Source organism: Chenopodium album, chromosome 23 (assembly GCF_948465745.1).
Source record: "Chenopodium album chromosome 23, dcCheAlbu1.1, whole genome shotgun sequence".
NCBI classification, from domain to species: domain Eukaryota; kingdom Viridiplantae; phylum Streptophyta; class Magnoliopsida; order Caryophyllales; family Amaranthaceae; genus Chenopodium; species Chenopodium album.
Genome location: NC_137856.1, coordinates 34,798,927 through 34,824,060, shown reverse-complemented (window position 1 = coordinate 34,824,060; position 25,134 = coordinate 34,798,927). Strand labels below are relative to the sequence as shown.

The following is a 25,134-nucleotide window of genomic DNA, read 5'->3' as shown; positions in this document are numbered from 1 at the left end:
GGTTGGTAAGACAATTTACAGCTTATTCTCATACGATTATTTTCAGTTTAATTCATTTCAGCTTCTAAGTTTATTTCAGCTCAGCTCTAACAAATTCAATTCAGTTCAGTTAACGAGAACAGGCCCTTAGGGTGATTACACATTTATGGTAACTTTCCAAAAATAGGTGTGACGTGATTGCCAAGTGAAGCCACAACTCAAGAACTCATATAAACAACACCCACCAACAATATCCCACGTGTTCCACAAAACCTACACCTACTTGAAAAAAGCTGCTGTCTTCAACTCCGTAACTCTTATTAAGTCAGCACTCCTGTCTTTTTTTATAAACCCCCCAAAAAAAGCATAAACATCCCAAATTTCAACTGTTTCAATTTTTACCCAATATAACATTAAACATGGCCGGAGATTTTGCCGGAAAATCACCGGAATTTTCGCCGGGAAACGATTGGATTAATCTATTGAAGAACTTGGAAACTACCCAGATTGCTGGGGTTTTTGATGGGGTTTGTTCAGATTGTCAAACTCTTCTTAAATCTCGAATTCTTTCTCTCGCTAATCGTAAGATTACTTCAAATTTCTCTCTTTTTTTTTTTTTTTAAAGAATTGGTTTTATTTTTTATTTTTTTCGCTCTTTTAATTTCTAGTTAATTTGTTTTAGTTGAATTTGGTTTGAATTTTTTTTCTTGATTCAATAATTGTGATGTTTTTTATTTGTTCAATAATTGTGATGTTGCGATTAAGCAAGATTATATTTTAAATTTAAGTTATTTGGGATTGAAGTGTAGTAAATTTATAAACTTTGACTGAGTTGACAGTGATTTTAATAATTGATTGTAAGAAAAGATTAAATCTTTGGAATTACTACCACCATTCCGATATAATTTAGTTGTCGCATTACTAGTTTATACAAAATTATACTCTATTAACACCTGACAATTAATTACACGCGGAAGGGTACTCATGAAAAATAGCACTTTCAAGACTAATTATTTTGTTCGCATGTTTTTAGTATGAAGTTTGGTCTTTGACTCTGAAATTATTAGTCAATGTCAACACTATTGTAAATTGTACTTCGTATATGTTTATTAAAGAGATTTGCGCGTTCAAGTGATGTAAGGAAAGATGAGATATATGCAATCGTACCTTGTAATTTACAAAGAGATTGCTTGAATAGTTGAATTGATTCTTGATGTGATGAGAAATTTAATTTGTTGATAAATGTAATGATATTTGTTCAAATTTCTGTTGGCTGTTAATTTGAGTGACTGAAGATGAATATGTTATCCTAATCAATATATTTGTGATTTGTAATATGCATAACATACTGTCCAAGAAACCAATGAAGTAGGCTCATCAGTTCCCTTTTCTTCTGAAACAAATACACCATCTTCGCCTTCTGACAGTAACCAACAACTTAGCAACCAGGAGAAAACCCCTCTTAGCACAGAATCTGTCCATTCTTCAATGAGACAAGAAACTAATACTGATTATGCATCTCCTTCACCAGTCAATCCTAAGCCACAACTGCGTGATCTTTTCAGTAACCTTAACTCATCTCCGAGTAATGGAAACCATGTTTCTTCATCTACTAGTGCTAGTGGATCGCCAGATGAGGAGGAGTGGCGCAGGTTTTCACAGGTTAAGAGGAAAAAGGATTTCGTGCATTATGAGAGGGTAGATGGGAGGAAGGTAAATGTGGTGCAAGGATTGGAACTTCATACTGGGGTTTTTAATGCTGAAGAACAGAAGAAAATTGTCGAATCTGTTTACAACTTTCAGAAATTGGGACGAAAAGGGCAGCTTATGGGTAAGTTTGTGGTTCCCCTTGAATTCCTTATATGTATTGTCCAAGTGTATCTTTAGATTATGCATTGAATCTTTGTTGGTAAGGTTTGTGATCAAATTACAAAATATGGTTTCTCAAAAACCCGTTTTCAGTTTACAATCAAACCCCAAAGTATTCTGAATGATATTAAGCAAGCTCTGCGATGTAGTGGTTAAGGTGTTGCTTGTCTTAATTTTTCATTGGTTTGAATTTTTGCAGAACGTACGTACTCTGAACCAAAGAAGTGGTTGCCTGGAAAAGGACGTGTGACCATTCAATTTGGGTGTTGTTACAATTATGCAGTGGTAATTCTTTCAATTTCCTTTATATTCTAGCTTTTTCTTTTGTGTTTTGTGATCACTTTAAAATATCTCATGTGTTGTACTTTGCATCTCTAAATTTACTTACAGGACAAAGATGGAAATCCTCCGGGAATAATAAGGGATGAGGAAGTTGATCCCATGCCTCCTCTATTTAAACAGATGATTAGCAGAATGGTGAAGTGGCATATCCTGCCTCCTACATGTGTCCCTAACAGTTGCATAGTGAATATTTATGATGAAGGTGATTGTATCCCTCCTCACATCGATCACCATGACTTTCTTCGGCCATTTTGCACTGTCTCTTTCTTGACAGAGTGTAATATCGTTTTTGGTTCAAATCTCAAAATCTTAAGCCCTGGAGAGTTCACTGGTCCAGTTTCCATTCCTCTTCCTGTTGGGTATGCCTTTTTCTTGTTTAATTTAATTGGTTAATTTCTTGATCTGTTAATGTAGCTGTGAAAAACTGAAAATCTCAATTGTTTTTTTTTTACTATGATCATCCATTTGAAGAGGTAGTATAGCTATGTACTCCTGTCCTGTGTTAGTTGAAAGTCTTGAAACATATATAGCTTCTTGGGGTATCCTGTAGTACTAAGTATAGCGCACCTTTCTGGCAAGATCTCTCTTTTCTTGTAACAACATGTCTCCCCCTTTATCGTTCAGTGGATATGGTACAGCTGAAATAATATGTAGTATATAACATTATTATGATGCTCACTAAATAATTCACTGCAAGTCTATAATTATGGCAATGTACCACAAAGTGGCACTAACAAAGGATTGGCATAAAATAAGTTGTGAATCTTGTGATTGACTTTTTTGTGAGCCAAACTAGGGGAGGGGTTAATTTTCTTTTGTAGACTGTTGTTTTAATGCAGACAATGATCTATTCATTCATCAGATAATGTTCAGATTGGATAATATTGGTGTTCTGGTGGCAGCTCTTAACCTTTAAACTTGTTCTTATCTTCTGACTTTTCACAGTGCTGATATTATTTTTATGCTGCAGATCGGTTCTTGTTCTAAATGGTAATGGAGCTGATGTTGCTAAACATTGCGTTCCTGCTGTCCCGACAAAAAGGTTTGTCTGATCACTCTATGTCTTAGAAACATCTGATGTAACATTGCTAACTTTATTTTAATGTTAATTCTTTCTGTTTTTTGTGTTCTCTTCTTTGACCTTGTTTGATATCTTGCCTTTTTTTTAGGATTTCTGTCACATTTAGAAGGATGGATGATAGCAAAATTCCTTACCAATTCTCTGATGATCCTGAATTGCTGAACTTAAAGCCTCTTGTTCGATCTTCATTGCCCAAAGTAGGCATAGCAGTCCAAAATCAACATCAAGGTAGTAAAGTTAATGGAAAAGCAGATAAATCAGATGCACAAGAAACAATTGGCTTGTCAAATTCAAGAGAAACAGTGAAGAACTCATTCGTCCTCCAAACAGACGACTTCCCCCCATTAGGTGGCTTCAAATCGAGGAAACGTTGAATAAGTTTGATGTGCATGGATGATGAGTGAGGGTTTTTTTTCTCAATGAAGCTTTGTTCTCATGTTGTATCATTAATGTGCCTTTTAATGTTTCACATTAATTTAACTTTACTTCAATTTTTTAGAGGGATAATTTTAAAGATATATTGCTGGTACCATTATACTTTTTTTTTTGTTTATGAGAGTTCTTGTACCATGGTACTGTTATTTCATAAACTAATCCAATTCTTTATGAGTTTATGTATGTCCTTGCCTTCAGTTTTGGCCTTTTGAGTACTTGGAATGAGCCCTTTGTAAAATGTTATAGGTTGTGTTGGAAATAAATGGTAATCAAATAATTCTTCAATTATACTGAGTCATATATAATAGATGCCAACTATGGCATACTAAACAAAATACAAGTAGTTTTAAACAAAGGTACATTAGCAAACAATCGGGATATTGTAGGAATTGCATATTTCTGTGTTAGTCAATACGAAGTACATGGTTAGGAGTTAGGACTAGCTAAGTCCCTGTGCATACAGTCCGAGCAGCTTATGATCTATGTGCACATAATTAATCACAAACGTGTCTCTATCTTACTAATTGGATCATACATTCATACTATGGTATTACATTACCATACATTATACTACATACATATTACATATGATGTATGGAAATAATTTTCTCTATCTGACAATATACTGATGCTTGAATCTAACTTTCAATATGTACACTCACTGCATGGAAGCGAAGTATACGCCCATGTTTTCATCTGCATGGTTAAATTCTCTAACATAGAATATATCTCCTCTGTTCTTATATGAGATGAATCACTTGCGGTGAACACATGAACATCATTCCCATCTTCAATCCAACTACATCCAGCATTTTTTCGCATTCTTCTCTCTGTTATAATCTTTCGTATTCTTAACAAATCATTCCATCTACCAGAAAGTGCATACATATTTGCCAGTAGAATGAAGTTCCCGGTGTTATTTGGTTCCAATTCTAGAAGCTTTTCTGCTGCCATTTCACCAAGCTTCACATCACCAGAAATTACGCAGCCTGCAAGTAAAGCTCCCCAAGTCACAGAATCTGGTTCCATTGGCATGTTTCTAATCAGCTTGTAAGCTTCACTTGTTTTACCACACCTACTTAACAGGTCAACCAAAGCCGTGTAGTGTTTCAGTGAAGCTTTCACATTGTAACGATCCATTGAATTGAAAACCTCATTGCCAAAGTCAATCTTCCCAGCATGAACACAAGCAGAGAGAACTGATAAAAAGGTAACCTCATCTGGTACAAAACCATTGGCAAGGATGGTATTGAAAAGAGATATACCTTCCTCTCCAAGGCCATGCATTGCATAGGCAGTAAGCATCGCATTTTGGGAAATCAGATTAGGTTTTGATATCCTGCTATTTGCCCTTATTGCATTTTTTATGCTCCCACATTTTGAATACATGTCTACAAGGGCCGCTCCAATATAGACATTTGAATCATACCCACATCTGATGGAATGCCCGTGAACCTGCTTGCCTCGTTCAATTGTAGCCAATTTAGAACAAGCAGTTAAAGTTATCCCTGTTGTATAGATATCAGGCCTTAAATTTGTACTCTGCATCTCCTTAAGCAACTGTAAAGCAACTTCATAGTGGCCGTTTTCTACATGGCCTGAAATTATTCCATTCCATGTATATACATTTGGATCAAAACCATACTCTCTCATTCTTTTTAGAAGAATTGGAATTGCATCCATCTGGTTGCACCGAGCATAGCCCGAGATCAGAATGTTCCATGTGCTTATACCACTATCATTAACTTCTTCAAATGCCTGCAGAGCAGCCGTAGGATCTTGGAATGTAATGTACATTTCCATTAAGGCTTCTGCCACAAAAGGATTAGAGTTCAGACCCTTAATGATGGCTTGACAATGTATCTCCTTTCCTTGTCTTAGAGAACCCTTGCCAGAACAAGCAGAAAGAGCACTTCCTAGAGTATACGAGTCCACTTCAATCCCTTCTATTTGCATCTCCCTAAACAAGTTTAATCCTTCTTCAAAGAGGAGGTTATCAGCATATCCTGAAAGCATCGCATTCCAAGTTATAAGATCCCTCTTAACACCGTTCATTTCTAGTTGGTTAAGAAGGTCCTTGGCTTTTGAAATATCACCAGTCTCACAAAATCCAACAATCATAGTATTGAAGGACACTACATTCTTCACTGAAAACCTCGAAAACAGTTTCAAAGCGTTTTCCATGTCACCACTCCTCCTATACACATCAAGCAGTCCATTCACTACTATGGGGTTGGTCATAAACCCATGCCTAGTAATATAGGCATGAATTTCCTTACCTAACCTTGGTGTTTGTAGCTTAGCAAGAGCTGGTAACACACCAGCGATTGTTTGTGCATTTGGCTCCACTCCTCGAGCTCTCATTCTAGATAACAACTTAATAGCTTCATTTACAAACCCATTTTGCGCAAAACCACTTATAACCCCACTCCAAGAAATGACATTTGGGACAGAATCTCCTGAACTCGACATCTTATCCAAATTCTCCAATGCCTCATCAACCATGCCATTCACAGCACAAGCTGAAAGCAGACAATTCCACGAGACAGAATCTCTCTCGATCATTGTACTAAAAACCTTCTTGGCATCACTCAAACCCCCACATTTCCCATACATATCAACCAAACCATTACCCACATAAACATTCAAAACAAACATAGCTTTTATCACAAACCCATGAATTTGCCTCCCAAGCTCCATATCCTGAAGCCCACTACAAATCTTCAACACAACAGGAAAAACAAAGAAATCCAACCTCAAATCTTCAACCATCAAATCTAAAAACAGCAAAAAGCCATCCTCAAACAACTCATGATCCACATAAACACTTATCAATGCTAACCAAGTGTACAAGTTTCTCTTAGGCATTTTATCAAACAACATACGTGCATCATGTAAACAACCACATCTTCCATACATTTGAAGCAATTTAGTCTCAACAAATTCATGCCCATGAAACCCAGATTTAAGGGCATGAGCATGAACTGATTTACCCTGAAATGGGGTTGTGCAAGATTCAAGAATTGAAGCATAACTGGTGGAGTCAAGTGGCAGATTAGTGAAGGATTGGTCAAAAGAGAGAGAATTGCAGATGGGTTTGCAATTTGATTTCAGTTTTGAGAAGGCTATTATTGGCGGGTATTGAGAATTTGAGCTAAGCTCAGGTAGCTGGAACACCCATGAAATTCGCGGGGTTGCAACAGTTTGTAACGGTATGATAGCCATTTATGTTAGAATTGTAGATTTCTTGTGGTTGTAACTTGTAAGTGGTATGGAGTATAATGTATATGTATATCCGTCCCGTTGTTTCTTTTACTAGCAGTTGTTTCACTCCGGATCAACATAATTATCGACGAAAATTTAATGGAGGGAGTAAATTTAACTCAAACATACCCAAAATGAGTGAATTCGTGTTAGAGTTGAGTTACCATTAATGTATACAAACTTTTGATTACTTTTTTTTTTAACAAAAGGAGGAGATATATTAGATTAAAAGGCTAAAGCCTTAATATTTACATAATTCATCACATTGTTATCACAATGAAGTCTGATGATACTACAAAAGTTTACATAATTAAACTTCTCCCCATTATCTACTACACTCCATTGGAGTTGAGTATATACATCATTTACAATCCCAAAAGCTAAACACATTCATAATTATGATCCCAAAAACTGCAAACATCCAAAGCGAATACCTCCTGAACATCAATTTTGCTGGTTGGAAGATGAAGCAGAACGTACTTGAGCTTTCTCCACCTCATATAAATCAGAAACACAATCAGGAACTAGATAGTGTGTTTTATAACCAACTGCCATCTCTCTCCCAAAGATTGCAAGGCGATGTGCAAGCTCATTTTTCTCACGAGGAACATGGGTGATAACAGCCACTTCAAAGCTAAACACACTAGCTTATAACTCGGTGTTTAACTTCTACAAACAACAAATAATTTTTCATTAAAACTTATGACATATTATAGGTAAATTATACAGTAATTATGACATTTATCAAAGCATTTGTGACTTTTTTCTAACCTATATTCAATTGCATTAAATTAAGGGGAAAAAAACTTTATTCTCATATTACTACATGCAACAACTTGTGTTCATGCTTAGGCCAATAAAGTTCATTAAAAAAAATATAGACCACAGCTTTAAATGAATCATGTAAACACACTTAAATATTTTTCACTATATTTTCATTTTATCATTAATCAAAATTTTAATTATCATCATATGTTTTTAAGTACTCCGTATTTTTTACAATTGCGTTAATTGAAAACAATAGCTAGTTGTAATTGAGAACATAATTTAGAATTAAAATTTTAGACAAAATGTGTTGAAAACACAAGAGATGATAACCCTTTCAATTTTGTAATCGATGGTAACTATTTGATAAATATTACTCTGTAGTTGTGAAAGTAGACGTTAGTTGTAAAAATAGATGTTAGCTACCAATAACTTACTACTAAGTAGTCCGAGTAATTGCTAATCTAGTTGTGAAATTTAACTAATTGTTGATATAGTAGAACACTTTAAATAATGACAATTCTAAAGAAAATTTAGTACTCCTTATGAACATTGATCTAGTTGCAGAGCTAAAATTTATTTTCATCACTAAAACACTAAACCTACTCCAAAGATTGTTGTCAAACACACCATAAATCTTTGTTCTTTTGAGCTTCTTAATAGAGCATATGTAGCAAAATATAGCAAGTGTCATAAGCGGAGCAAATTTTAACACAACAGAACAGACCACAACAACCTAAAAAACACAATGCCTAATTCTCTTTTATAATGAAGGTTATAACAAAGACTTACACTTTTGTTGTCAACATCATAAACAAAATTACATTTATTTGGGGCTACATTTAATAACTTCTACATCCTAGGGCCACTTTACATAAATTCTAGGTTTGACTCTAAGAAAAATTCTATTTGACCAAGACTTTCTCTAAGGCTAACTTGATTAATGTATGTATGTGTCTTGCCTTTTTCCACAAAATAAAAAAATATTTATTAAAACTGTTATTATTATTTTAAATTAATTATAATTAATTTATGATAATAAATTATGATAATGATAAATTATTGTTAATATTATTGTTGATGTTGTTATTACTGTATTTTTTTGACAAGGTTGATGTTGTTATTATTAAAAGAATAAATTTTGACAAAACTAAGTGACACTAAAAAATGAGCTGAAAAGAACAAAATTACTCTAATTTTCTTTAAGACAAAAAAGACGTAGTTGTAGATAATTATGAGCTCATGGAGTTTGATAATTTCACAATATCAAATAAAATGTTAATAAAGTTAGATATGTATGGAAATTAATGTAGGCAATCAATGAATGTTAATGGTGAAAAGATGGCAAAAGGTAGCCCTTGCCCTAGAGCTTATTATCGTTGAACAATGGCTATTGAGACTATGGTCTATAATTGAGAAACTTTGTGAGTTTAGATTACATTTGCGCTTCCACAATTCCACCCACCTACTCTTAGAGGTATTTGCCAATTAACCTAGGTCGGTTTGGAAACAACTTATATGGAATACAATTTATACGATGGACGAGGGAGCCCCGATTAATCACTTTGATAAAACAAAATTCGTAGATGAAGTGACAAAATCGTTAATAAATTTTTGTAATTATATACCGTAAATATTATGGGTCTATATTCATTTCAGATTTATCATTTGATAAACTCGTATTTTCTCTGGAGTATCATCAATCTATTACTCTACACTTGTACACTAATTTTTTGTTTTGTCAAGTACGTGTACATTAATTTAATCGTGCAAAAGTTAAAATGTTGTAATTTTAAAAAATCGATAAATTATTAGAATAGATGTTAACCGTATGATATAAAATTTAGATCTGACGGTTGACATATTATGCGTCTAATTAGTATTCCTCCAATGTTCTCACATTTTTCCCATTGAAGCGTTTCACTTTCACGCTGCACCTCTCTCTCTTTCTCTCTCCTCCCCCCCTCTCTCTCCTCCATTAAAGCGTACTCTGAGTTCTCCATTGAAGCGGCTTCAGAGGTTTCTCTCCTCCATTGAAGCGGCTTCTTAGGTAACATGTTTATTCCTTTTTATCTTCTGATTATAGATATTTAATTTCACAATCTAGGGTTTAATTTCACACTATTTCCAATTTAATTGCTAGTATAGTCAATTTAGGGTTCTTCCTGGATGGATTATTGAACTATTGTTGTAATTACTGAAGTTATGAAGGTCTGTAATGAGCGATGTTGCTGCTAGAGTTTTGCTATGTGTAATTTACGTTCGTTTTCTTAAACGAGAAGAAATTAATTTGATTTTTCGAGCAAAATTTGATAATTGAGTTAAAATTGGTTGCTAATGTGCTGCATTTTTCAAGCCTAATCGATCCCATGATATCGAGCCGAGCAGAGCCCTTTTTTTTCGAGGCTATTCGAGAAGAGGGTGCCTTGTGGACTTGATTTTCGGACTCAGGCTTGATCAGTTTTGCTTAGGGTCTAGGAGATCACTGACATCACTTATAAGAATAAGTAATTGTAAAATCAATTTTAAAGTGTGAAGGAAGAGGGAAGAATAAAGTGATATGATCTATGTAATGGTTATATGGCACACCATTCAACAATTCAATTTATTGGAGGATTGTAATGATTGAGTTTGGATACTATTTTTTGCCTCAAATCTGACATAGATCGGGCACACTAGTTTGGTTGTATATGTGTAACAAGAGTATTTGTACAAGTGTGGACTTGGCTATCTTTATGAAAGATTAACGGTGTCATAGGACTGAAATGTATGTAGTATTGAATTGTTCAACTCTCAACCTGTTTTTGAAAGAGAATAAGCCAACAATAGTTTATATAACCAAATTGTACATGAATTTAGTATACTTCCGTTGGCTTGTTGTCTTGTGAGGCAAATGTTATTATATATATCTCAGGACTGCTTTTCTTAGGCATCTGATTGTCATAAATTTTGCTCTTTGCACTTACGTTATGCATTTCCTTTACTGTGCATATGTCTCGTAGTCTACTGGCAGGATAGATTTTAATGTTATGCCGACTCTTAAAGTTCTAATATCCTTCCAGTATGTATTTTTGTTACTTGTTCAATTTTATCTTAGCCTATTTTTGCTTTAGGTTGTTGTGGAGATTCAACATTACTCAATCTGCTGGAAACACCTTTGTGAAGAAGCATGTTTGGTTCAAGTAGCCGTAAGTAATTTTACATTGCTTGTTCCGGCTGAAGTTTTAGTTTTTTATTCAGAATTTCATTGTTTGTTCTTGAACAGTATTTACATTGAGCAAACACACTTTAATCGATATTTTTTATGCTTATTGCTGTTATATATATTTTTTTTCTTGCATAATGTCTTGCACATAATTTGATGGCCCATATAGCAGATATACAATGGGTGATCCCACAACTATACTGATGAATCTGATAATGTCTTTGGAGTGCTTATATCTTCAAGTTCGATGATCTCCTCACCAGTATTCTATCTTGAGCACCATCTTGCCTAAGACATCCTATAGAGTGCTCATTGAAGACGAATGTCATAGATTTCTGAACTATGATAGACAATTAGACATGTGACACAAGTCATGCTATTTTACGGGAGTCATGCCCACATGTCATGAACTAAGTAGATATGTTGATCAACTTATTTTATTCTTGTTTAAGTAGATATGCTGATTAAATTATTGTATTCTTGGTTAAGTAGATATGTTGATAAACTTATTGTATCATTGTTTACATGGAGTCATGTCCACATGCCATGAATTAAAAATTACCCAGCTTGCAGAGAATACTGGCTGATCTTGTATTTAATACACCTGTAAAATATGTTTGCTGACTAGCTAAGATGAAAAATCTCAGCTGGTAACAAGAAGTCTTTTCTTTAAGCATGCTTATCCTGCATTCAAATTTTAATTTGTGTTCAACTGTTCTTTTCTTATTTTTTTTGGTTGTGCAAAGATCTATCAATTAGACTTAATATCCATGCAATACCTTTTATTTAGCTTGACCCAGATTCATTATTTCTTATGTTTTTCGTTTCTTGTGCACTATCAGTGTGGTATTGATCATCTTTGCATACTTTTAGATTCCTAGATTTCCAAGACCATCATCTATGGTGGGATCCTTTGACTGTGAACTATTTACTTTTTCTGACTATGGATCATCTTTGCATCTTCCTCAACTAAGCCCTCAATTGTTTTATGTCGATCCTGTGAATGTTAGGAGGATGTGCTTGCATATTTGTGGATGTGATTTAACTTCTAATTTTCATAAATTAAGTTTTGGTTGAGGTTGCTGTAGCATAAATGGCCATGGCACTCATGTGGAAGCTGCACCTTGTGATTGATTTCTTGCTTTGTTTCCATCATAGAGTGAACTGACAAATTGGAAAATTTCACTTCATCGTTGTAATCTTAGATCTTTGGATAATAAGCTATGTCGGAGGATATTCTTGTATAGCCCTTTTTTTGGTGAAGATAATATGTTTTCAACCTCTTAAAATCTACAAATATGACTTAAGTGCTATGTTGTATGTGAATTTTAATAGTATGGCTGTATGAAGTGCAAAAGCACATAATTTCTTTAATTACAGGTTTTGATGGCTAATGTTTTAACAAAATTGCTTATAATGGTAGTTACAATGTGGTTTTAGATCAACTGTTACAGAACAAGAATTAAAAAAATCTTTGTAAACAATCCTACCTTGTTTTCAGGCCATGGTGATCATATTGATTGAAATAAGTAAATGGCTGGGCAGCTGGCTTTTTGCTTCATTTTTCTCGTGGATTTTTGCCGATTGGTTTCATTTGCAAATGGCTGGACCCAAATTTGGTCTTGGTGTTACTGTTGTCTTTGCTGCTTGTACCATCTACTATGGCATCTTTTCCTGATGTAGACGTTTATAGTGTTAAACATTCTAGGTTTCATTACTTTCCATCTTTCATAGTGTGTGTGTGTGTGTGTGTGTTTTTTTTTTTTTATTTTTTTTTTCTTTTTTATTTTTTATTTTGGTAGATTAATTTATTATGCTCTCTCTCTGGGTATTGTGAAATATTTTCTTAATAAGTTGTTTGTTTTGTGATTTATCAGCTTTTGGGCAGTCACCTAGTGCATCCTTTGGATCCCAGTCACCTTTTGGGCAAAGCAATCCAACCAGTAATCCTTTTGCTGCTAATCCTTTTGGTGCTGCTAATCCTTTCGGTGCACAGACAGGAGTTTCAATGTTTGGTAGCACCTCAACTGGTGTTTTCGGTCAATCTTCATCATCACTGTCTTCAACACCGGTGTTTGGTGCAGCTTCATCACCAGCATTTGGGAGTTCCAATCCTTCTTTTGGAAGCTCATCATCATCCTTTGGAGGTATGTTGTTGATGTGTCATTTCTTTATACATTCAGTACTATGCCCCTCTTTCCAATGTTAGAGTGGAACATGTGGTACGGTATGAAGGTTATCAGTTTTGCTTTGTGATTATACTTTGGCTGGAATATTAACTGTGGAAATCGTAATTTCCTAATTCACCTGTTTTGCAACACCATTTCTTATTCTTGGTAAACACATTTCAAGTCAATTAAGGGTGTTAGACTATTAGATCGTGAAGTATTCAGTTATAAATTACTAGAAACGTTGCTTCTTATAAATCAGGCTCTCTGTTTATCTGGCTGATTTTTAATATCTCGAATGACAGTCCATTCTTCAAACATACTTGCATCTTCACTGATGTCCCCATATTATCTAGATTGTCTTTTTATGTAGTTATGTGAATACTTTCATCTTAACTGACGTTGCATCTGTAAATACTTATCACTGAGTCCGGGTAGCATGGGTTAATGGATGGAATAGGTTTTCAGGGTTACTGGGAATGCACTAGTTGTAATGGTCAGAAATGTTTTCTTATGTGAGTGTAGGCTGTTAAATGCTTATATAATTTGTTAATGATAGTGTCCTTCCATTCCTTGTTCATAGAAAGTTGATAAGCCAAATTATTTTGGTTTGTAGTCTCTTATCACTAAAGATTTCTAGCTTGTATGTGCGGATTTACCCACTTACTCACTTATTGATTTTTTTACTCATTTTTTTTTTTAACAAAAGTTCAATTTTTTTTACAGGGTCATCTGTGTTTGGACAGAAGCCTGCTTTTGGAGGTTTTGGTGCTGGTGCTCAAACAAGTCCATTTGGAAGCTCATTTCAACAATCACAGCCTTCATTTGGTAGTAATGTGTTCGGTGCTTCTTCATCACCATTTGGTGCACAAAGCCAACCTGCATTTGGTGGTACTAGCTCCCCTGCCTTTGGATCAACTACATCATCATTTGGCGCTACAAGTTCCCCTGCTTTTGGAGCTACCAGCACCCCTGCCTTTGGCTCAACACCTAGTCCAACTTTTGGAAGCACAGGCACTGCCTTTGGTGTGTCAAGTTCGCCTGCTTTTGGGTCAGGAGGAGCATTTGGGTCTTCTAGCACTCCTGTCTTTGGTGCTGGAGGCACCTCTGCATTTGGTGGCACTACCACCCAAGCATTTGGTGCTGCTACTACTCCAACCTTTGGGGCTACTCCTAACACTTCAGCCTTTGGTGCTGCTCCTTCTTCAGCTTTTGGGGCTAGCACTAGCACTCCAGCATTTGGCACGGCAACTTCCAGTTCCCCATCTTTTAATTTTGGCTCCAGCCCTGCCTTTGGTCAAACTACGTCTACTTTTGGAAGCTCCGGTTTCGGGTCTACACCATCTTCTTCTCCATTTGGTAAATCTTGATTGTTTTGCACTGATAACTATTTTATACTAAACAGGTGTGGCTTTAACTGTATAATTATATGGCTTCGGCATTGATGATTAGACTTTTTTGTATGTAGGAGCGTCAACTTCCACTACTTTTGGTGGTGGCTTTGGGCAGTCAAATTTGGGAGGAAGTAGAGTTGCTTCCTACACACCAACTTTAGAAGCTGACGCATCTGGTACCCAAGCTGGGAAGTTGGAATCAATATCTGCCATGCCAGTTTACAAAGACAAAAGCCATGAAGAGCTGAGATGGGAGGATTACCAGCGTGGTGATAAAGGTTTGTCTGTTGCTCCCTTCACCCTCTAATCTGCAACTAAACAAGACATGTGGTTATTTAATATTTTAATGTACTCTTATTCTATTGCTCACATTGCTCGATAATTTTATTATAAGACTGTCATTTGAAACAATGCTGGAGCTTTTTCCAGAATCATTTAGTAACTTTCAATTTTGTTACTGTTCATACTTATATAAACTACTTCCTCCGTCTTTTTTAGTTGATATCGTTTAACTTTTACACTATTCACAAATTACACTTTGACTAGCTTTTGTGATTTATATCTACGATAAAATATAGTCAAGTGGGATCTTGCTTGAATCGTCTGAATGTATATGTTATCAGTATCTACTTTTTATAATTTTACAATGTCGAGAATTAGAGATATTAATGGTTAAGTGCATTGGCAAGCTCGATAATAGAATGGTGTCAACTAAATAAAAACGGAGGTAGTATTACAGAAGATACAAGGTTTAATTTTTTCCGTAGAACATTATTCATGCACAAACATAATTCTTTCCTATGTTACCCGGACACGGCATTTTGGCCGGCATACCCGGGTCGATACGACGCGACACCGATCCGGGTATGAAATCCGTTCCGGATACTCCATTTTGTTCTCGGGTACGGCGGCCATTGAAGGAGTTGAAGCTTTGAAGAAGATGAAGACGGTTCTCAAACAATTTCGAAGATGAACACGATTACGAGTTTTCTCAATGCAGTTTTCTCTCTCTTTCTTCTTTCACGTGTATTTACTTATTTAATTTCTGAAGTTTTTGACTTTTTTTCTCCCTCCTCTCTCCTGATTTACCTAGCAGTAACATTTTTTTTTTTTAATATATGTGCTTAAGGGTGGCGGCTAGGGTTTTGTTTTAATTGGTAAAAAGCTTAAAAGGCCTTAAACCTATGTTTCTCTATCAACAACTTGGGCTTTTTTTAAATAAACAACTTGGGCTTTTTATTTTGTTTACTTTTTTTTAGCAATCCACTCACCTAGATATAAATCTATCAATAAAAACCACCTATATAATTTATTTATTAATTTACTTATTTCATACCCAATTGTACCGGATTCACCACGGGTAGCGTGTATTCGTTTCCGTACCACGTTTCGAATCGAATCCCGTCCCATGTAACGTTGCTTTGGCTTCCCAAGCAAGGTTTCGAGTGTTTTTCTTTTGAGTGTTTGTATATACAGTACTATTTTTGATATATTATGGACAAAATTATTGCTGTATCCGTACCCGAGTCCAATGTTAAGACGGTGTCCCCGTGTCCTAAATTTTTTAGAATGGCGTATCCGACACTCGGATACGTACCAATATCGGATACCCGTACCCGTGTCAATGTAACATAGATTCTTTCTATGGAGATATAAACTGTTGATTTTCCAAGTCTTCTTTTTTCTGTTTTCACAACTTCTGGAGTAGTCAGAAGTATGAATTGATATCAAGCACCATATTCAATAAAACTTACGTGTAGCTGACAGGATTAGCTTGTTCAGGCGTAGGAAATAAGCTATTGAGATTGAGAAATGTGTTGTTAGATTTAAGTCTTTCATTGAAAGGAAAAAAGATTCAACTCCTCGGTTGGAAGGAGTTAGGATGGATATGAAGTATATGGATTTGCATGAGGATGAAGCATTGGATCACAAGGGATGGAGGAAGAAGATTTTTGTCGATGACTATACGGAATAATCAAGTTTGGTTCATGTAGCCGACCCCACTTATGGGATTAAGGCTTTGATTGATTGATTGAAAGGAAAAAAGAACTTGATTGAGATAATGAGATGTATTGGAGTTGAGGAACGCTATTTCAAAATTATGACTTTATTGTCATTGATGTAAATCAGAGGAGGTAGAGTATTACTTTGAGGATGTTTTAGTTATTGTGTTTTGCAGCTATCGGGTTGCTCTTTTATCCATGGGAATTGGAGTCAGTTGATGAGAGGCCGTGCCTGCTAAATAATAACGTTAAACTATATTATCATATACCAAATTAACCAAGGGAGTGACGAGTCGGAAGTAATTGACTAATTGTTTCATTCCACATAAATCAATTAATTGCTCTCCATTTTGACTTTTTTTTTTTTTTTTGAAAAAAGGGTTTTACTGCAAGTGATTTTATGAGAAATGAAATGGAATTACAAGGATTGAGGTCATCTGTTTATTTACTCCTATCCTCAAGTAATGGAACATCCACATTTTGTATTAAGGTTAGGAGAGATATATGCGTTTAGGGGTGCGTGTAGCTCAATTTCTGATAGAGTAAGGAAGAAAAAGTGAAAAACATATTGAAATACAATGTTTATTTTTCTGTGGGAATACCAATATGGTAGATGTTATTGAGTGGTGTGTTCACCAATTTTTTCAAAGATGATGAAATAAGTCCCATGTTATTCTATTCAATTAAAACTTCCAAGCGAATAATTTGTTTTCTCATTTTGCATCTGTGGCTGATTATGCGCAAAATTTTATTTTAAGGGTATCTTATTAGGGGTGTATACTCTGTTGGCTAAATCTTATCTTGATATTTTTTTTCTTGTAAAAAGAAAACCGTGTTATTGTTTGTATATCTCTTTCTATCTTTTTACAGTGCAATATCTTTGACCTCTGCTAGGATTAAGTCCTTGGTTCATCTTTTTATTAGATAAAGCTTACTTTCAATTTTTTGGGCAAGGCTACTGGCTACATACTCCAAGTATGCTCTGTTGATGTTTGCTAAGTTGGTTGACTGTCATGATTTTGACTGAACATAATACATTATGGTAATCTCTACGTTATTTCAGCTGTTTGTATTAAAAAGTTAATGTTCTATTATCATCCATTGGTGTCTATTCCAGGTGGTCCTGCTCCTGCTGGTCAATCTACTCCAGGGATGAACTTTGGCATGTCTACTCCAGCACCGACACAAACACCAACACAGTCAAGCCCCTTTTCAACCCCAGCATTTGGACAGACATCATCAAACCCTTTTTCAACATCTGTACAAGCAAATCCATTTGCTTCAAAACCTTCTGGTTTTGGAACTACTACCTCAACATTTGGTTCCTCACCTTTTGGCTCTAACACAACACCTGTTTTTGGGTCAACTCCAGCATCAACACCTTCCTTGTTTGGATCATCAACTCCAGGCTTTGGTTCAGGCACTTCTCCTTCTCTTTTTAGTGGAATGTCTTCTGCAATTGGATCTACATCTACATTTAATTCTGCACCTACTCAAGGTGCTCCTGCAGCATTTGGTTCCACTTTTGGGAATTCTCAGCCATCTTCCCTGTTTCAACCATCTTCCTCACTTGGAACAGGAACTACTTTTGGGCAAACTAGTTCCTCCATTGGACAGAGTCCTAACTTCGGACAAAATATGTTTAATAATTCATCATCTGCCTTTGGGTCAAATGTATTTTCAAGCACCACAAGCAACCAGTTTAATTTTTCTCAAAGCACTGTAAGTCCATGTTGAATTATTGTGTTTTTAAATTTTTATGTATGAAATTTTATATAATTTTACATAGAATTATCTGTTGCCATTTCTAGTTTGACATAAAATGTATGTATATGTTTATGTTGTAGACTTGTATGTTTTACTCTTGCAAAAGGATTTATCACTATTTTCCTTGCTTGAGTATTGGGGTGTTTTTTTTTTTTTTTTTTTTTTTTTTTTTTTTTTTTTTTTTTTTGGTCAATTTGATAATGTAAACTGAGAAGGAAAGCTATTTGAAAATATACATGTTAAAAGCTAGAATTTAGGTTTGCGGGAAGATCCTAATTTCCTAACTATATAGAGAGGATAACTGACAAAGTGGCGAGGAACTATACGGACCCCCACCCCTTGTTAAAGATCTTATGGAATTCACCTCTAAGTCAGAAGACTCAAAACTCATAGTTGAAGAATATTGATTTCAAGCAATTGATTGTTAAAGCTGACAAACTCAGTCTGTATTCTATTGTTTAATGAAATTTCCATGATGAAAATATTTGAGTTAATTTTTGTGCTGCCTGAATGCTATTCTTATTTTTTATTTGGTTGATTTGCAGCCCTCTCTTTCATCTCCCTTTCAATCCAGTCTTCCTACACAGACAACTAGTACTTTTAACATGAGCACCTTTGGTCAGGCGCCAGCAGGTACTTTAGTCAATTTTGATCTCTACTTTTGTATATTAGGTTTCTATGCATATTTTCTTATCATGTATTCCATGTGTTAGGTGTGGGCAGTGGCTTTGGTGGATCTGGCATGTTTGCACAGAATCCTGGACAGCTGTATGTTTACTTTGCTCTTCTTCTGTTGGCTATTTCTTCTCAATTATGTTGCACCTGCTTTGTTTATTTGATTTTGGCAACAAGCTTTGGAGTCTTTGGCTTGTTTAACATGGAATAGATGCTTGTATGACTCATGCCTGATGAACATCTGTGCAAAATTGAAAGTTCTCAAATGCATGTGAAATATTTTATTTTTCCATCATATGGGGATGGGATGAGAGGAGGCAACAACTATCTATGCCCTTTTCCTTCTTAATAGGGAAGCAAAGTGTTTCAGGCTTACATCACCCTGAATAAGGTTGAAGGATATGCAGGCAGGTTTAGCTTTGATTGTCTGCAAGTTTAGATAAAATATGTCTTTATGCCTCTGAGCTTCACTTCTGCCTTTGTTGGAGAGAATTCAGTGAAGATGTAAAGTAGGTTAATATAAATGTGGAAGGATAACTGTGCGTCTGTGCCTACATATGAGAATCACAGAATACCTTAGCTTTTCTTATTACTCTGTTAGACTGTGGCTGTTCTGCAATACATATACTTCGTATTATCTTGTGCGAAGCAATTAGGGTTTTTTGAATCTAAATGAAAGATAAAAAGTCAAAATTGTTAGCAACTGTAATTTTCAATAAATAGCACTTTTAGGGTACAAGGAGGGATAATTTAACAATAATAGACTGAACTTGAGTTGTGATCCATGTTCTACGAAATTAGGCTGAAGTAAGATATTCACAAATATAATTTAATGTATGAATCATGTTAACAAAACAGACGTACTGTTGTCAGATGCAATTTTTTATTTTCATGCTCTCCAGACTGCAGTGCTTATCTGTTTTTTTTGTTGATATATCTCATAGTTTTGTCCTTGTACTTATATTATCAATTTTGTCTATGCTATTTCCCTTTTCATTAAGGTATATAATAGTATGTGTTTTTTTACTTGCTTGTATGGTTGGTTACAAAGGATTTTTAATTCTCTTGTAGTCTGATTCTGTTGTAACTTTTAAGACAGAAAGAAAAGAAAATATGATATGCTTGTCACACCATTTTTTTTTTAAAAGTATTTGGACATCTTGTTACTCATTTGTGCGCATATTTACGAGCAATTTAGCACTTCAATTTGAAATACTTCCAGTGCATATATAGAATTGATTACTCACAAGTCACAACAGCAAACATATAAGTTGATTACTAATGTACACTTTTCGCATGCATGCCACAGATCTTCAAACCAGATATCTGCAGTTGCCCAACCAGTTGCAGTCACAAATCCTTTTGGGACCCTTCCAGCTATGCCTCATATGTCAATTGGAAATACTGGAACCTCACCATCCATTCAATATGGGATCTCTAGCATGCCTGTAAACAGTTCTATCAAGCTCATTTGGTTAAAATTATGCTGCAAATATTTAGTGATGTTTGTGTATTTGATGCTATTATCTTCTTTCCAGGTTGTTGATAAACCTACCCCTGTCAGAATATCATCCTTTTTAACGTCACGACATTTGTCTCAGAGGCGGATCAGGCTACCCGCAAGGAAATATCATCCTAAGAATGATGGTTCAAGGGTGTGTTTATGAGTGTATCTCATTGCTATTTCATGCACTTGTGCAAACTTTTTCCATAAACTAATAGTTGTTGCATGCAGGTTCCTTTCTTTAGTGATGATGATGAGGCGCCTAGCACTCCCAAGGCAGATGCTCTATTTGTTCCCAGGGAAAACCCAAGAGCATTGATAATTCGTCCGATTGATCAATGGCCAAAATCTTCAATGAAGGAAGCGTGTGTCTTGGTGCATGAAAATGGTATTGAATTTCTACATCTTGTAATAGTTAGAATAAGTATTTTGGTTCATTGATCTGGTGATTCCTCTTTAGACAGTTGTTCCTGCTGTCTTCACGTCACTGTTTGACTTTGCTTTTGCAATGGAGGTTGTGGTTGTCTTGGTTTTATAGCTAGGCAAGGCTCAGTCACCTACAGAAGGCGCGCGCCTCGTGCGCCTCAAAGCGCCTTTGGTTAGGCGCGCCTTTGCACCTCAAGGAAAATAACTAAGGGCTTGTTTGGCATCATTTTTGGTTTTCTTTCAGTTTCCTGTTTTTTTGAAAACTAAAAACCAAAAACAGGAAACAAGAAAAAGGTGTTTCCACTTTTTTGTTGTCAGTTTTCAAAACTATCATGATTTTAATGAGTCTAAATATTTTTTGATCCATTATGTGACATATGTAATATACTTTTAAAATACAAAAAACCAAAAAAAAGAAAATCACAGCGATGCCAAACGAACTCTAAGATTTAAGTTATAAATTGAAGAATGATGGACATTTTTTCAAATTTAGACTACCTTAGCTTTACATATATCATTATTTAATTTATTATGAATCTTTTTAATTGGTATCAAGTACAATCAAAGTAAAAATAATTTGAAATATACATGCGCCTTGCATACAAAAGGTGCGCGCGCCTTGCGCCTAGGCTGCAAGGATCATTTGCGCCTTTTAAAACTAAGGTGGTTGTAGGATGTCCTTGGGAGATAATAAGAGATAATAATAAGAGAAGTTAGATTTTGGGTAAGAGTCAGAACTTAGATATTTGCGTATGTATATGCCTGTTTCTAAATATTGTCTTTCTAACTTCATTTTGTATTGTTTGTACCTTCACTTTGATGTAATTTATGAATGGTGGAAAGAAAATGTGGAAATTGTTTCGAGCGGAGCAGTATAAATTCTAGATGTGTTAAAAGGGATGAATAATAGAAAATAAAATTTTGAAACATACCAGAATGGAAAGGGGTATATTTATTGGGAAGCTATATTTTATGTAATTTCTAGGCTATGATGACTTCATATCTGCACAGTTTTAATGATTTGGTTAGAATTTAATGTTTTAATTGCTCTGTCTAACGCTCCCCCTTCTATTTCAATGCGTTGAAAGGTAATACACCAAATGAGAATGAGCATCTTCAGAATGGATCCCTTGCTGAAGGGAATGGTAGTAAGTGACTTCTTCCTTCCTGATTTGAACCATTAGGAGTTTACACTATGCTTGAGGTTTTGTTAATAATTTTTTTTTATTGGTCAGAAAAAGTACGATGATGCTTTTAATATGTTGATTGCTCTTTATAATTGTATTATTATTTTTTATTTGATATTGTGTCATATCGTATATGAGTGTGTGTGCAAGGACAGATTGAGAAAGAGAGAGAGAGAGAGAGAGAGAGAGAGAGAGAGGGGGGGGGGGGTGTCAGGCTATCTAGGCCATGTACTGCCCCATGATCCATATAATATGCTATATCATCTGTTGTATTGGTTTAAGTCCACTATAACCTATGGTAGTTTAGTGGTTAACTGGTAATGCAGGGGATAAAATACACCTTGTGATAGTGGCCGCAATTTTGAAGCATTCACCCACATCAGTTTCTTTTTAAGGAGCAGTAACCTTCCCCTCAACCTCTTTTTTTGCCAGTTTTCTAGTTGTATATACTTCCTCTACTTTCTTTTACTTGCAACACACTTTTTGGAGGTGATTAGAGAAATAAAATGAATAAATTTATCGATATAATTTTAACAGCAAGAGTATGGAAGGGTTAGTTTCTATGTGTTTGATTTGTTTGCTTATTATAAGACAGTGTTAGAAGTAAAAGATAATGGAGGAAGTATTTTTTTTTGTCTTGGACCTTTTGCCTCTCATGGAAAATGTTTACAAACAATAAATACTTCTTTCTTTTCTTTTTTTTTTTTTTTTAAATTTTTGGGTAGAACTTGAATCCAAATAAAAGTTATAAACAGCTGTACTCGTAAATAAGTTCTATTAGAACATGATCTTAAGCAGTCCTCTCATTTGATTCATACCACATCACCATCACTACAGTTTAAAGTGCTGAGAGCTGTGGTCCTGCCTTTCGATTCATATTTCATACTAGGTGATTGCTCCTCTTTGCCACCATTCTGAACCACATATAGTTTCCCATTAAGTCGCAACTCTTTAATAATTTTAGCTACACCCATTTGAAATTTTAAAGGGATCTGTAAATGAAGGGGAAAGGGGAAGGTAAACAAGGACAGAAAGGGTGGATAGGTTGTATGAGATACAGTCGATAATATGGTTTTGAATTCTGACAAGTATGTGACATTATGTCTTGTTGACTTGCAAGTTGGGCTTTCTTTTAAAATTCAGTTTAATTTAGGGTTCAAATTGAAGTTATTTTATGCAATTAAGTGCAGGGCTGTGGGCATTTTTCTCTTACATGATCTTAATGGCTGTCAAGTTTTAATTAAATTGACCTTTTAGCCAAGTTTGACCTCTCTATCACTGTGCTTGTGCCTTGCATGAGATGTTTGACCTTTTAGCGTCTTATGAATGGCTGTCCAGGGATGGCTGTATGCTGGATGCTGGATTAGTACTGGGTGCGCCTTGTGTGTTAGAACTAAGATCATCTCTGCGTTGTGTTTTTATTATTTCAATTCTTATAAATCTGAATGTTTTCAGGCATGCCCAATGGAAATGGATTGATTAACGAACGAAGTCATCCTGTTAGAATCAGCCAGAAACCCGGTGCTACTTCTGATGATGCTTCAAACCATAAAGGAGATTCTTATATTACACTTTCAGGTCACAGAGCTGGTGAGGCGGCTATAGTTTATGAGCATGGGGCTGATATTGAGGCAATGATGCCTAAACTTCGGCACTCCGATTATTACACAGAGCCCCGTATCCAAGAGCTGGCTGCTAAAGAAAGGGCTGAACCAGGGTTCTGCAGACATGTCAAGGATTTTGTTGTGGGACGACATGGCTATGGAAGCATTAGATTCCTGGGGGAAACTGATGTAAGGCGGCTTGATCTCGAGACGCTTATCCAATTCAACAATAGAGAGGTAATCGTCTATATGGATGATAGCAAGAAACCCCCCGTAGGTCAAGGTCTTAACAAGTCTGCTGAGGTAACACTTCTTAACATCAAGTGCTTTGACAAGAAGACTGGTAATCAAATCTTAGAAGGACCGAGAATTGAGAAATACAAGGAAATGCTGAAGAAGAAAGCAGAGGATCAAGGTGCTGAATTTTTGTCGTACGACCCTATTAAAGGAGAATGGAAATTTAGGGTCAGCCACTTCAGCAAATATGTGCTTTACGACGATGACCAATGGGATATTGCTTGACGGTCACTGTTTTTCCTTTAAATTAGCAGGAGATGTTATATGTACCTGGTTGCTGCAAGTTTTCTGCTGGCAGGTCCTTTGTTGTGATCTTTCATTCGGTTTGTTTTTTTATGGGTTTTGTATATGCACCAATTATTTTTGGTTCTACTGCCATCTTATGGTGGAAAATTGTATTGTAATTTTAATTTTCAATTTTGGTGATGGAAGTATGGAACGTCTGGAACTAGTTAAACTTTAGAAAATTAGTTCTTCTCGACCTCCTGAGGGTCTGTTCTTTTGGCCAACGCCTATGTCTATAATTTCTCATATAATTGATTTAAATCTGAAGGAAAATACTTATTAGGTATACACTTAAGTTATACTGTATTAGTACTTCCTCTGTATCATATCAGTTTATACAATTCTTAATGCACATTTGTTAATGGATTTCAATCAGCAACATCTGCAATCAACAGTTATATAAAAGAAAAAAATAATAATAATAAATTGCTATTCAAATTTTGAAAAATATAATAAATTGACTAACTGCTTTTCGAGTTACAAGGATAATATCACCCAAATCATGGCAATAAAATAAGCACTACCCTTTTATGTCTGTCTTTGAAGATGCTATAGTAATACAAAGCAGAAGGCAGTAAACCCAACAATACTGAACATAATACAGGTAATCAGGTATGAAACGAGTTACCCCGTTTATAAGATATGTAGTACAGTAGATAATACGGGTATCATAATAACACTTATTTCCTCCAATGTATAATAACTCACATGTGCGCAACATGAGGTTCAATTGTATATATCTCCAACTTCAATTATTTGCTCCTGTTAATAACATTTCCTGAAAATACAAGCCCCAAATAAAGATTAACAAAAACCCAACTCAATTATAACCCAAAATTTCTCAAAAACACAATCCAATAACAAATCCCCAACATACTATTATA

At 35.3% G+C, this 25,134-nt stretch overlaps 3 protein-coding genes across 4 annotated transcripts; 2 read left to right on the top strand and 1 right to left on the bottom strand.

Annotated features, from left to right (window-relative positions):
* Positions 1-303: 303 nt before the first annotated feature.
* On the top strand, positions 304-3,864 carry LOC145608059 (RNA demethylase ALKBH9B-like). Of its 2 annotated transcripts, none has more exons than XM_081663662.1 (6): positions 304-561; positions 1,337-1,810; positions 2,048-2,133; positions 2,239-2,549; positions 3,161-3,232; positions 3,360-3,864. In XM_081663662.1, the coding sequence occupies exons 1-6, from the start codon at positions 399-401 to the stop codon at positions 3,643-3,645; spliced, it is 1,392 nt and encodes a 463-aa protein (XP_081519788.1). In that variant the 5' UTR covers positions 304-398; the 3' UTR covers positions 3,646-3,864. The 2 variants fall into 2 exon arrangements, with proteins under 2 accessions (XP_081519788.1, XP_081519789.1); XM_081663663.1 differs by having other exon boundaries at positions 312-561; positions 1,511-1,810; positions 3,360-3,862.
* A 487-nt stretch (positions 3,865-4,351) lies between these two features.
* LOC145607467 (pentatricopeptide repeat-containing protein At5g16860-like) lies at positions 4,352-6,931 on the bottom strand. The gene has a single exon (XM_081663108.1). The coding sequence runs from the start codon at positions 6,929-6,931 to the stop codon at positions 4,352-4,354; it is 2,580 nt and encodes an 859-aa protein (XP_081519234.1).
* Positions 6,932-9,630: 2,699 nt separating this feature from the next.
* Positions 9,631-24,382, top strand: LOC145607923 (nuclear pore complex protein NUP98A-like). The gene is made up of 13 exons (XM_081663519.1): positions 9,631-9,785; positions 10,849-10,923; positions 12,818-13,087; positions 13,835-14,467; positions 14,577-14,780; positions 17,623-18,227; positions 18,818-18,905; positions 18,986-19,040; positions 20,257-20,395; positions 20,486-20,602; positions 20,683-20,839; positions 21,966-22,025; positions 23,520-24,382. Exons 2-13 carry the CDS (start codon positions 10,905-10,907, stop codon positions 24,188-24,190), a joined length of 3,018 nt encoding a protein of 1,005 aa, XP_081519645.1. The 5' UTR covers positions 9,631-9,785; positions 10,849-10,904; the 3' UTR covers positions 24,191-24,382.
* Positions 24,383-25,134: the final 752 nt, after the last annotated feature.